This window comes from Patiria miniata, unplaced genomic scaffold, assembly GCF_015706575.1.
Source record: "Patiria miniata isolate m_02_andy unplaced genomic scaffold, ASM1570657v1 HiC_scaffold_3, whole genome shotgun sequence".
Lineage (NCBI taxonomy): Eukaryota > Metazoa > Echinodermata > Asteroidea > Valvatida > Asterinidae > Patiria > Patiria miniata.
The window spans coordinates 45260916-45273542 of NW_024037069.1; the positions used below are offsets into that span (position 1 = coordinate 45260916).

Genomic DNA, 12627 nt, shown 5'->3' on the forward strand with positions numbered 1-12627 from the left:
AATTAAAAGATCTCCAACTCGATAATGATACCCTCACCCTTGTTGTTGAATACCTGTCCTTTTTCACCGCTGATAGAAAATGTCAGTTTGTCGATTATACCGTTTTTAAGATTTTTGAATCCCTCGGCTCTATCAATATCGGGTTTGCGCGTAGCCACGGGTACGATTTTTAAGATGTCAGAAGGACGACCATTAAAAAAGTTTTCACTCGTTGTAAATGTATCCTGATGAATACACTTTTTGGAATAGCGCCCTCTGTTGAGGGACAGTGTACCGCATAGCAACTAAAAACGCAATGGACGACCTCATGGTAGCTAATCTTTTCGACACCGACTTTAATCGTTTTGAATCTGAAATCTGCTGATGATACTGATCATTAATCACAATAGGATGCAAGGAGGTAACTTTCTGATGATTATATTGTCTTATGCAAGAAGTATTGTCTTTGAATTGGATATGATTTTATGATAATTTTGCGACTGAATTCTTAGTAATTCGCAACATGATAGAGATGATTACTTGTGTGTGCTCTAACCCAGTCCCGCTTTCTGATAATGTTAATCACACTTAAACATGTAATCAATGTACACTCTCGACATAATTTTGATTGTACTTTGTGATTTACTCTGGTTTATTCACAGTTTTCACGGAGCCAATAAATACATGTAGAACCTGATGAGGCTTTTGTCGAAACCCTTGCATTTCTATGACCTGCGACCTATGACCCACACCTGTGCGATTCCCCAGCTGTAGCACTAGAATTGAGGAGCTATACCACCTGAAGTGCTGCCGCTACAGTGAAAACTCCTAGCTGCTAAATGCAATCATCGCTCCTCTCCATTTGATGCCAGCACTGCTCAACTGAGGCTGCAGCATTCAGATGACCAGGCATGCTGAGAGTTTGAGACTCCTCTGATGTAGGCGTTGACATCCAAGCAACTCCCGCCCACATTTGACATCTGACATCTGATGAAGAGCAGCCCCTCGCTGAGCCAGAACTCCTGTGAACTCTGAGCGTCTGGGAACATGGAATTATGTGAACTGTTGAATACATGTCCATTCAATTGCCTAGTTTCATTACCCCGTGATAATTTACATACATGTACAGTGATTGCTGCATTGAGTATGTTTTCTTGGATTTGTTATGTTGTAATGCTCGAGTATAAACATTTGTATTACGACATTTGCAGATGTATTTTCAGTAATTTGATATGTTGCAAATAGATTGGTATATGTTCATGTACACATGCAGATGATAACATGTTTACAGGCATGTTGGAGAGTTTAATCCATTTGTTGGAAGTTTAATATTGAAAGGTAGTTTGAGATTTTGCGACTGCAATTCCTTATACACGTACATGTATGCTAAATGTAGTGTGTTTGACTAAGGTGGCCTATAGAGGACCTTGTATATTGTTGCTTGTTCTCTTAAGATTTTACATGCACTACGTGTAAGTCACCTTGTACCGTTATCATGTCGTCAAAGGACAAAACAGAGAAGACTGAACCAGGTTCTCCAAGTACGCCAATACCCTTTTCGATTTCAACACCAACTACTTCCTACGGAGATCAAGAAATTGGTTCTGCAGCCACTTTAGAGTCGACTATTGGAGACCATCAGCTGATGAAGAGGAAACAAGGGCACATTCACGAGGCTGACACTAGATCCGAACTATCCGTTCGAACCAAGTCATCACGCCGAACATGTTCTTCCCAATTGTCCATGGTTTCCACAAAGGCTGCCCTTGCAGCCGAAGCAGCTGCTTTAAAGACACGGCTTCAGTACGCCGATGCTGAAAATGCAAAGAAGGCTGAACTAGAAATGAAGCATGCTGAGCTTGAAAAGCTACGCACCATGCGAGACCTCCAGGTAACTGAAGCCAAACTGGATGCTATTTGTAGGGTGCAGCAAGAAGAAAATGCTCATCCCAGCATTAGCGAAATGGTGGAACCAGAAGATAAAGACGTGATGATGGAGAATTATCTTGGATCATTTCAGACATCAAATCACAACTCTGATGACTGCGTAGTCTCCGAAGGACTAACGACAACAGGGACACACGTCGTCCCAACTGCGACAACAGGGACACATGTCGTCCCAACTGCGACCCTGGGCATGCAACTTGCCCCAACTGCGACAACAGGGACACATGTCGTCCCAACTACGACCTCGGGCATGCAACTTGCCCCAACTGCGACTCCGGGCTCATATTTTGCGCCAACTGCGACAACAGGGACACATGTCGTCCCAACTGCGACCTCGGGCATGCACCTTGCCCCAACTGCGACTCCGGGCTCATATTTTGCCCCAACTGCGACAACAGGGACACATGTCGTCCCAACTGCGACCCTGGGCATGCACCTTGCCCCAACTGCGACAACAGGGACACATGTCGTCCCAACTGCGACCTCGGACATGCACCTTGCCCCAACTGCGACTCCGGGCTCATATTTTGCCCCAACTGCGACAACAGGGACACATGTCGTCCCAACTGCGACCTCGGGCATGCACCTTGCCCCAACTGCGACTCCGGGCTCATATTTTGCCCCAACTGCGACAACAGGGACACATGTCGTCCCAACTGCGATCCCGGGCATGCAACTTGCCCCAACTGCGACAATAGGGACACATGTCGTCCCAACTGCGACCCCGGGCATGCAACTTGCCCCAACTGCGACAACAGGGACACATGTAGCCCATCCTGCGACCCCAGGTATCCAACTAGTCCCAACTGCGACTACAGAACCACATAGTGCCGAACAGTCGTCAACAGCACACATACTTGGCATAACAAAATGCCTGGTAGATCAGCTCAGCCTGAGTCGTTTGCCCCCTCCAGAGCCTGGACTTTTCTCTGGGGACCCGCTCAAATTTCCGAGTTGGAAAAGTAGTTTTGAAACACTGATCGAGCGCCGAGGAATACCTCCATCAGAACGCCTTCACTACCTCAAGAAATACTTGGCAGGGTCTGCGAAGGATGTTGTCGAAGGCTTCTTCCTGTTGTCAGAGGACGATGCCTACCTCAAAGCGAAGGAACTTCTCCAACAGAGATTTGGTGACCCCTTCATTGTAGCGAGCGCCTTCCGGGATAAGTTAGATTCCTGGACTAAGATTAACTCCAGAGATGGTACAGGCCTTCGACGTTTTGCGGACTTCTTGCGACAGTGTGAAGCTGCGATGCAAACCATCCAAAGCTTGAAGATTCTCAATGATGAAAGGGAGAACAGGAAATTGCTCACTAAGATACCGGAGTGGCTGGTTGCACGGTGGTCCCGAAAAGCAGCGGAATCAAAGGAAATCAAGAAGAGATTCCCTCCTTTTAGTGAATTTGTGAGCTTCATAACAAGAGAGGCCAACATCGCATGTGACCCAGTCACATCACTCCAGTCTGTGAAAGCAATTGACAAGCCTGACGAATCAAATAGCTCCAGGACAAGCCGAGGAAAGGAAAGGGGTTTTGAGAAGAGAAGTTCATTCTCTACAGATGTGACCAAGGCAACTCGGGAGAGAGTGTCCAAACCACAGACATGTTTCCTGTGCAACAAAGAAAATCATCACTTGAGTGAATGCAAGATATTCCTTTCCAAGTCATTGACAGAGAGGAAAGACTTTGTGATGAAAAATGGACTGTGCTTCGGCTGCCTATGTCGAGGCCACAGATCTAAGGAGTGCCGCTACAGGAAGACATGCAGTACCTGTGCCAAGAAACATCCCACTGCACTCCATGGCGATGTCAAGAAGCAAGATAAACAAGATGCACAGACGAAACCAGAGCATCCACCAGTGGTGTCAACGAGCTCACATACAAGAATAAGCCATCTCAATAAAACATCAGAAGGCAGCAAAGCATCCATGATTGTTCCAGTGTGGATATCCCATCAAGACAGCCCTGAAAGGGAACGCTTAATCTACGCTCTGCTTGACACACAGTCGGACACAACCTTCATTCTGGACAGCACATGTAAAGCTATCGGAGCTGAAGGACCTAAGGTACAGCTGTTGTTGTCCACTATGTATTCCAAGAACGAGCGAGTTGACTCTAAAAAGATCGAAGGTCTACAAGTTCGTGGTCACGACAGTGAAGTTGGAATAAGTCTCCCTGCAACATTCACAAGAGATGTCATGCCGGCAAATCGCTCCCATATCCCTACTACCAGAATGGCTGACAATTGGCCACATCTGCAGATGATGGCGAACGAATTGATGCCATTGTCAGACTGTGAAATTGGGTTGCTGATCGGCTACAACTGCGCCCGGGCACTTGCGCCTCGGGAAGTGATACCCCCTACCGATGATGAGCCCTTTGCTCAGAGAACAGACCTGGGGTGGGGTATCGTCGGCATCGTGAACCCTGATTCAGATGACTGTGACAACAGCGTGGACCCCATCGGCGTAAGCCACAGAGTCCTCTCATGCGAAGCCCCATATGATGATTCTGACGAGTTAGCAGTACAGAGTCATTCTCTGATCTCCTTCAAAACTCGAGTCAAGGAAGTTATTAGCCCTCTGGACATAACAGAGATGATGAGCCTGGATTTTTCAGAGCGACCTTCAGAGGACAAACCCTTTTCACAAGATGACAAGAAGTTTCTTGCCAAGGTAAAGGAAGGAATCCATCAGCGGCCAGACGGCTACTATGAAATGCCTCTACCCTTTCGAGAGAGCAGCCCAGACCTTCCAAACAACAAGTCACTGGCTCTGCATCGCTTGAACTATCTCAAGTGCCGATTCAGGAAGAATCCAAGGTTCTATGATGACTACAACTCCTTTGTAGGTGATATCATACAGAAAGGCCATGCAGAACGAGTACCAGTTGGAGATTGCAGCAGTAACAAGGCCGGGGTGTGGTACATTCCCCACCACGGCATCTATCATCCGAAAAAACCAGGAAAGATCCGCGTGGTCTTCGACTGCAGCGCAACATTCAAAGGAGTGTCTTTGAACGGCCATCTTCTGCAGGGCCCAGATATGATCAACAACCTTGTTGGCATACTGTGCAGATTCCGGCAAAATCCCATTGCATTCATGTGTGATGTGGAGCAAATGTTCCACCAGTTTAAGGTAAACTGCGAACACCGCGACTATCTGAGGTTCCTTTGGTGGGAAGGTGGAGACTTCAATACTGATCCTTTGGAGTACAGAATGTGTGTACACTTGTTTGGGGCCGTATCGTCCCCTGGATGTGCCAACTTTGGCTTGAAGTCCATTGCAGAGGACTACTGGAGCGAGTGCGGAGAGCAGGCAGCCCAATTTGTCCAACGAGACTTCTATGTAGATGATGGGTTGAAGTCCGTCTGCTGTTCTAGCGAAGCCATCAGTCTTATCAACCAAACCAAGGATCTATGTTCACGAGGTGGGCTCCACCTTCACAAATTCGTGTCCAACTCCCGGGATGTGATGGAGTGTATCGAGCCAAAGCAGCGAGCAAAGGGCATCCAGGACCTCGATCTAATTCACGATACTCTCCCGGTTGAAAGAGCTTTAGGTGTCCAGTGGTGCGTAGAGTCTGACTGTTTCAATTTCCGCATCACTCTACAAGATAAGCCCTTGACGAGACGAGGCATCCTGTCGACAATCGGATCTATCTATGATCCACTAGGCTTTGTTGCACCTGTGCTGCTGACGGGAAGAAGAATCTTACAAGATCTATGTAGAAATCAAGTCGACTGGGATTCACCACTAGACGACGAGATCAGGTCACGCTGGGAGTGCTGGAGAGGAAGTCTCCCTCGCCTCGAAGAGCTGAAGATACCCCGATGCTACCAGCCAGACACCTTTGGAAATGTGGTGTCTAGAGAACTCCATCACTTCTCAGATGCCAGTACTGTTGGCTACGCACAGTGTACCTACCTTAGGCAGACTGATGATCAAAACAGAGTCCACTGTTCACTTGTGATGGGAAAGAGTCGAGTGACCCCCTTGAAACTGACTACAATACCAAGGCTCGAGCTCACGGCAGCAGTGGTGTCTGTCAGAGTGGGTTCCCTCCTTGCCAGAGAGCTGGACATTGACGCAAGACACTTCTACTGGACTGATAGCAAGATCGTGCTGGGCTACATCAACAACGAGACCCGAAGATTCCATGTCTTTGTGGCAAACAGAGCTCAGCAAATAAGGAATCATTCAGACCCCAGCCAATGGAGACATGTTGCTTCCGAAGAAAATCCAGCAGACGAAGGTTCAAGAGGCATCACACCCTCGGAGCTTGCAACTTCCAAGTGGCTCAAGGGACCAGCATTCCTGTGGGAAGAAAATCTCCCCATGGAACAAAACCCAGGCTACCAACTCATTGAAGGCGATCCAGAAGTTAGGGCCGTACAAGTCATGGCGACACAGTCAACACTGCCTGCGATAGATCTGACACGCTTTTCAGACTGGCGCCAAGCTAAGCGAGTCATTGCTACCTGCATAGACTTCAAGAAAAGGCTTCAAAATCGCCATGAGAGGATATCTCCAGAGGTAACCCAGAATGATGGCCAACAGATGGCAGCCATCCCCGACAAAGAACGTCTCACTGTCCAAGACATACAACATGCTGAGATCCAGATACTCAAACTCACACAGAAGGAAGCATTTCCTCGAGAATTGCATGCACTTTCAGATCTCGATGTAAATGACAGTGACATCGACAGACACACAGCGAGAAAACGGAATCGTACCCTGAAGAAGACTAGCTCTCTCTTCAGACTTGATCCCTTTATAGATGAGGATGGCGTTATGAGAGTTGGTGGGCGCATCCAGAAAGCAGAAACATCGTTTGGCTTCAAGCATCCAGCAATTCTTCCTCGTAAACACTGCGTCACAGAGATGATAGTCCGTTACTTTCATCAGCAAGTCGCCCACCAAGGTCGAGGCATGACAACACAAGCTGTAAGATCTAATGGCTTCTGGATAATCGGCTGCAGTTCAGCGGTGGCCAGTTTGATTCATCGATGCGTAAAGTGTCGCAGATTGTATAGTAAACCTGGAGAGCAGAAAATGGCCAATCTCCCCGAAGATAGACTCCAGCCTGCGCCGCCTTTCACTTACTGTGGCGTTGATTACTTTGGGCCATGGACCGTAAAGGAAGGTAGAAGGGAAGTGAAACGGTATGGGGTGTTATTCACCTGCATGGCATCAAGGGCAATCCATATCGAAGTGGCCAACTCCCTCACCACGGATGCTTTTATCAATGCTCTGCGTCGCTTCACCGCTGTGCGCGGGTCAGTAAGACTACTTAGATCAGATCAAGGCACCAACTTCGTCGGTGCAGAGTCAGAACTGAAGAGAGCTCTGGAAGAAATTGACCAGACCAAAGTTCAACACTTCCTTGAAGGAAAGGGATGTGACTACCCTACTACAAAGATGAATGCTCCTTCAGCAAGTCACGCAGGAGGGGTTTGGGAGAGACAAATTAGATCAGTGAGGAGAGTGCTCAATGCCCTTGTGGATCAGCATGGGACGCAACTCGATGACGAATCACTAAGGACTCTTATGTGTGAGTGTGCAGCAATCGTCAATGGTCGACCCTTGTCAGTTGACAACCTAAATGACCCTAAATCGCCAGAACCACTCACTCCCAACCATTTGCTTACCTTGAAGTCCAGCGTCATCCTCCCACCACCAGGTACATTTCAATGCGTTGATGTGTACTCTAAGAAACGTTGGAGAAGGGTCCAACACCTGGTTAACGAGTTTTGGGCTCGATGGAAGAAAGAGTATCTACATACCCTTCAAGTGCGTCAGAAATGGACCAAGGAGAAACCGGAAGTGAAAGTGGGAGACGTCGTCATAATCATGGATGATAACCTACCACGTAACCAATGGCAGCTCGGTCGAGTGACAGAAGTCTTTCCGAGTACCGACGGGCACGTTCGAAGAGCAAAGCTCGCTGTAGCTGATTCTACCTTGGATGCCAAAGGCAAGAAGACCCGTCCATCCAGATTTCTCGAACGCCCAATTCAGAAGCTCGTTGTCCTTCTGGAAAGCCAGTAGCAGGAAACCGGAATCCCCACCGGGAAGCCTTTGATTACCCTTAATTTGTGGTATATGTAATCTCAGTAACCCAGTACACTGTTCTTTAGAAAGTTTAGATCCTGTTTAGTTATTGAGACCTATAAGGTGTTGGCACCGGTTAGTGCCCGTTTGATTTAAACCTGCTAATATACATGTGTTACTAGCTTAAAGGGTTCTTGCTGATTGTATTCTAATTGTTGACAGTGTTCCCTTTTTGATGTTAAAATTAGATTGCTAATTTTGGGGAGCCATGTAAATGTATCCTGATGAATACACTTTTTGGAATAGCGCCCTCTGTTGAGGGACAGTGTACCGCATAGCAACTAAAAACGCAATGGACGACCTCATGGTAGCTAATCTTTTCGACACCGACTTTAATCGTTTTGAATCTGAAATCTGCTGATGATACTGATCATTAATCACAATAGGATGCAAGGAGGTAACTTTCTGATGATTATATTGTCTTATGCAAGAAGTATTGTCTTTGAATTGGATATGATTTTATGATAATTTTGCGACTGAATTCTTAGTAATTCGCAACATGATAGAGATGATTACTTGTGTGTGCTCTAACCCAGTCCCGCTTTCTGATAATGTTAATCACACTTAAACATGTAATCAATGTACACTCTCGACATAATTTTGATTGTACTTTGTGATTTACTCTGGTTTATTCACAGTTTTCACGGAGCCAATAAATACATGTAGAACCTGATGAGGCTTTTGTCGAAACCCTTGCATTTCTATGACCTGCGACCTATGACCCACACCTGTGCGATTCCCCAGCTGTAGCACTAGAATTGAGGAGCTATACCACCTGAAGTGCTGCCGCTACACTCGTACTTAATTGCGGGCAGTGAATAAACAAAAATTTAAACGGATTAACGTCGTAAGACCCCGTATACACCACTTTGGGTACCAGTCTTCCTTTGGGTAAATTGAGTAATCGAGATACTTCTCTGTTCAAGCGCAATTTGAGATTTACGTCGGTTATCACCAATGTCACCTTTTTAGATTCTCTAAATATTCGAAAACTTACCCCGGGTATAGAATTTAAAATGAAATCGAACCAATCGACGTCGTACCACCCCGGTGCTATGATGACCGAACCGGTGACTCCGAGTGGCAACGGCTCTAAATGACTCGGAGGAATAAAATCTAAATCCTCACCCGTCACGATAAGACTTCCCCTGATAATTACCCCTGCTTCCCTACTATCTCTCAACTCGCTCAATTCGCTCGCACCCATTTCTCCTTCAATAAACTTTAAAGCCAATTCCTCACCTTCAAAGATTTTTCTTTCTCTAACAAATAATATTCTTACTAAAGATTGAAGCGTATTAAGTTCTAATTCAGTTTTTGGTATTTCTGAATTCATGGCGGCTAAAATCAACCCTCGCCGTTCAGCTATAATAGCTCTTTTTCTTTTGTTTGATTCTAAAACGGATTCTAGTCTATCGTCTTCGTACGCTTTTATAAGATCGTTTATAGTTTTTTGTAAAACATTTTCATCGTTAATTAAAAAGTGGTATGGTATATCGGGTAACAATCGCTCTATAAAATCTCTATCTGGCGTTCTTATGTGTACATCTGAAAGAAACTCCGCGGGTATGAGGGGAGGTTTATCCGTGGTAAACGCGGGTCTCCCATCTATTTGCGTAAACCAGTCAATCTCCGTGGCGCTGGAAATATTAAAATATCCGGCGTTAAACAACACCCTTTTTACGCGTATAGATTTTTGACCGTTTAAATTATCTACGACGTCTTCTAATTTAAACGTCTGCTCATTTTGAAACAAGTGAAACGAATGCATTTATTTTAAAGTCTTTTTATATTAAAACTGAAACTAAAATAATGAGTGATTTTAAGTCGTTAAAAAAGCAGATACAATCGATAGCTGATCAGGTAACGAAACAAGTAAATCAAAATGTAGCTAAACGACAAGCTACCACCCCAGCGCATGTACTAGACAGTCCGTATCTCACTGGCGAACTCGAGATTACGGTCAACGCGTCTAACACGTTTTTAACCCCGTTTCCCGACTTAATCTCGGACTATAAAATATCTCGCCTCAATACCAACGATGCTGTACTTCGTTGGAAAATAGACCCCATGTCTTTTTATCAAAATCAGTTAAACTTTGCGATCTATTGCGCTACAACGGGCTGTGGTGTTGGAATCGATATTTTAAACTCGAACAACCGTTACGTTAAAGCCTTATTTAATTTTCATCTATACTTTACGGTGAGAAGGATATTAAACGACATGGCCGTAGCAATACCGGGAGAAGACTCGTTTGACGCTCTCAGCAACACCTATGATCGTGGAGCATTTACCAACATCTGTCGGACGTTTGCCATCGATCAAAATAAGTCTTTTAAACAGACGAGAGATCAAAAGACTTATGGCTTAGGTCGGCTTTTTCTTTGGAACGAAAAAACAAAATCATTTTTACTCTTGCCGTTAGACTATGATAAAAACACGACCACACTCGACGATTTTATCAACCCCACGGGTGATAAAAATTGGGGTTTAGACGATCCAAAAAAACACGATGCTTTTTTTAAGCATTGGAGGGGTTATCTCGAACAAGACGACATCGTCAAAATGGCTTGGTTAGATTTTATACCCACCAAGAGTTCGTTTACCTCCGCGGGAATCATAAAGATCAACGAATCGATCAGATCTTACGTGTACGCTTTACTCGGTGCGCAGGCTCAAACAAAAACGAGCGTATTATCACCGGGCACCGGATTAGACGCTCAAAGACAATTTAACGTCATCGTTGAAGATATCATCAATGCAGTAGACGACATGGAAACGAGTATCGATCAATTTCAAGACTCTTTGCAGTATGCCAGAACGCCTTTAAATTTTGTCGTGAAACCGGGGTTGTATTTAATTCCATCGGATATGAACTTGAGGGTTGGAACGCACGACGGCTATAACAACAATCTTCAAATCGCTACCCAGAGTATGAAAACTGGTTTGGTGCCAGATTTAAACTCACAACCTCAACCGGACGACTCTTTTGATGACACCGATGACGTCGCGCCACCTACACCTCCAGAGCCTATGACGAACGATGTTGTTGCACCAGCACCAACACCAGCACCAACACTAACACCCTCACCAACACCAGCACCTACACCCTCACCAACACCAGCACCTACAGTTTTAACCCAAGAACCCACGAAACTACAAACTCACCAAGACGAAAAATTATCGTTGACGGTAGGAATATTGGCTATCGTTGGCATGGGTATTTTAGCTTACGAGGCAACGCGATAAGTCACACTCTAATCACACACACAAAAAAAAAAAAAAGCCTTACCAACTTTGTGCTGGTAAGGCTTATTTTTTTGTTGTTTTTTTGTTTAAACTTGATTACAACTATTACTACCATCGTTTTTGCAGGTACGCAAACACCAAGGCCCCCACACCCAAAAACAAAGCCCACACGTGTTCGGCCAACCACGATACGGACTTACTCAGCGCGTTAAATATCCAACTCAGTACGCTGCCTATGATACCCGGCAGAGCACCCAATGCGCTCACTCCGAGTTTTTGAAGAGCAGATGCAAAATTAGCGAGTTGTTTTGAAATCCACTCTTTGATACCGCCTTTTGGTGGTGTTGGTGTTGGTGTTGGTGTTGGCGATGGTGCGGGTGGGGCACCAGCACCTCTCACGCTAGCGACGATGCTACTCACTATCGTGCTGATGGCTAAACTCAAAGCGGCTAAAATACTCACTACGGTCACACCTTGTTCTCTAAACAGAGTTCTAATCTTTTCTGCCAGAGTCGTGTCGTTGCCTAATATTTTATTAATCGTTTCTTTGATTCTAGCGATCTGACTTTTGAGCCCTCGTTCGTTGGTTTTTGCGGTTTCTAATCTGGCGGATCTTTCGACGTCTAAGTCGCTCAATTTATCGTTTAACTCTCGTCGTTCTTCTTCGCTGATCCTATGATCACCTAATTCATGTTCGGCATCAAATATCTCTTGGTCTAGTTCTGTGAGACGCGCTAAATTAAGTTCTAGGTTACCTCTCAACGTCTGAAGACTTTTGTCTAAACCCTGGAGTTCTCTGTAATTTAATCCTTCTGTTTGAGCGCCGGTGTCGCGTTGTAAATCGTCTATAATCTCGGTTACCTCATCGGTGGCTCTGGGTAGTTCTGTCATGGGGATACTCTCGGGTTGTACCTTTTCGAGTTTATCTTTTAGTTTGACAAGTAGTGTTGGTTTATAGTCAGCGATTTTGAGGGTGTCGCGAATAAATGCGGTACCATATTTATTTTGTAAGGTACTTAATTTGTAATATATTCTTTGACCACCTCGTCTATAAGATAATGGTTCTCGACCTTTATATGTTTTAACGTATAGATTTCTGTCTTTACCAATTTCAAAATCGTTGGGGTCGATAAACGCGGGGTCTATATTATTTTGTTTGTAAAATGAATCAACATCTTCTTTTATTACTTTTATAGATAATCTGCTTATTGTTCCCGTGCCGAGGACGCTTTCTGTGTCTACCGGTGGTGTAGTAGTATCAAAGTCGTCATCTACATTGGTCTCTGCTACATCATCATCGTCATAATCATCTGTTCTTTCGTAGTCTGGATCATAAAATC

The 12627-nt window shown here is 45.2% G+C and overlaps 1 protein-coding gene across 2 annotated transcripts; it reads left to right on the plus strand.

The window, feature by feature from the left end:
- Window positions 1–218: 218 nt before the first annotated feature.
- Window positions 219–8825, plus strand: LOC119738319. Of its 2 annotated transcripts, none has more exons than XM_038213166.1 (2): window positions 219–400; window positions 642–8548. In XM_038213166.1, the coding sequence occupies exon 2, from the start codon at window positions 1475–1477 to the stop codon at window positions 7973–7975; it is 6501 nt and encodes a 2166-aa protein (XP_038069094.1). In that variant the 5' UTR covers window positions 219–400; window positions 642–1474; the 3' UTR covers window positions 7976–8548. The 2 variants fall into 2 exon arrangements, 1 of the variants encoding a protein (XP_038069094.1); XR_005272443.1 differs by lacking the exon at window positions 219–400 and adding an exon at window positions 8677–8825 and having other exon boundaries at window positions 538–8435.
- The last annotated feature ends 3802 nt before the right edge of the window (window positions 8826–12627 follow it).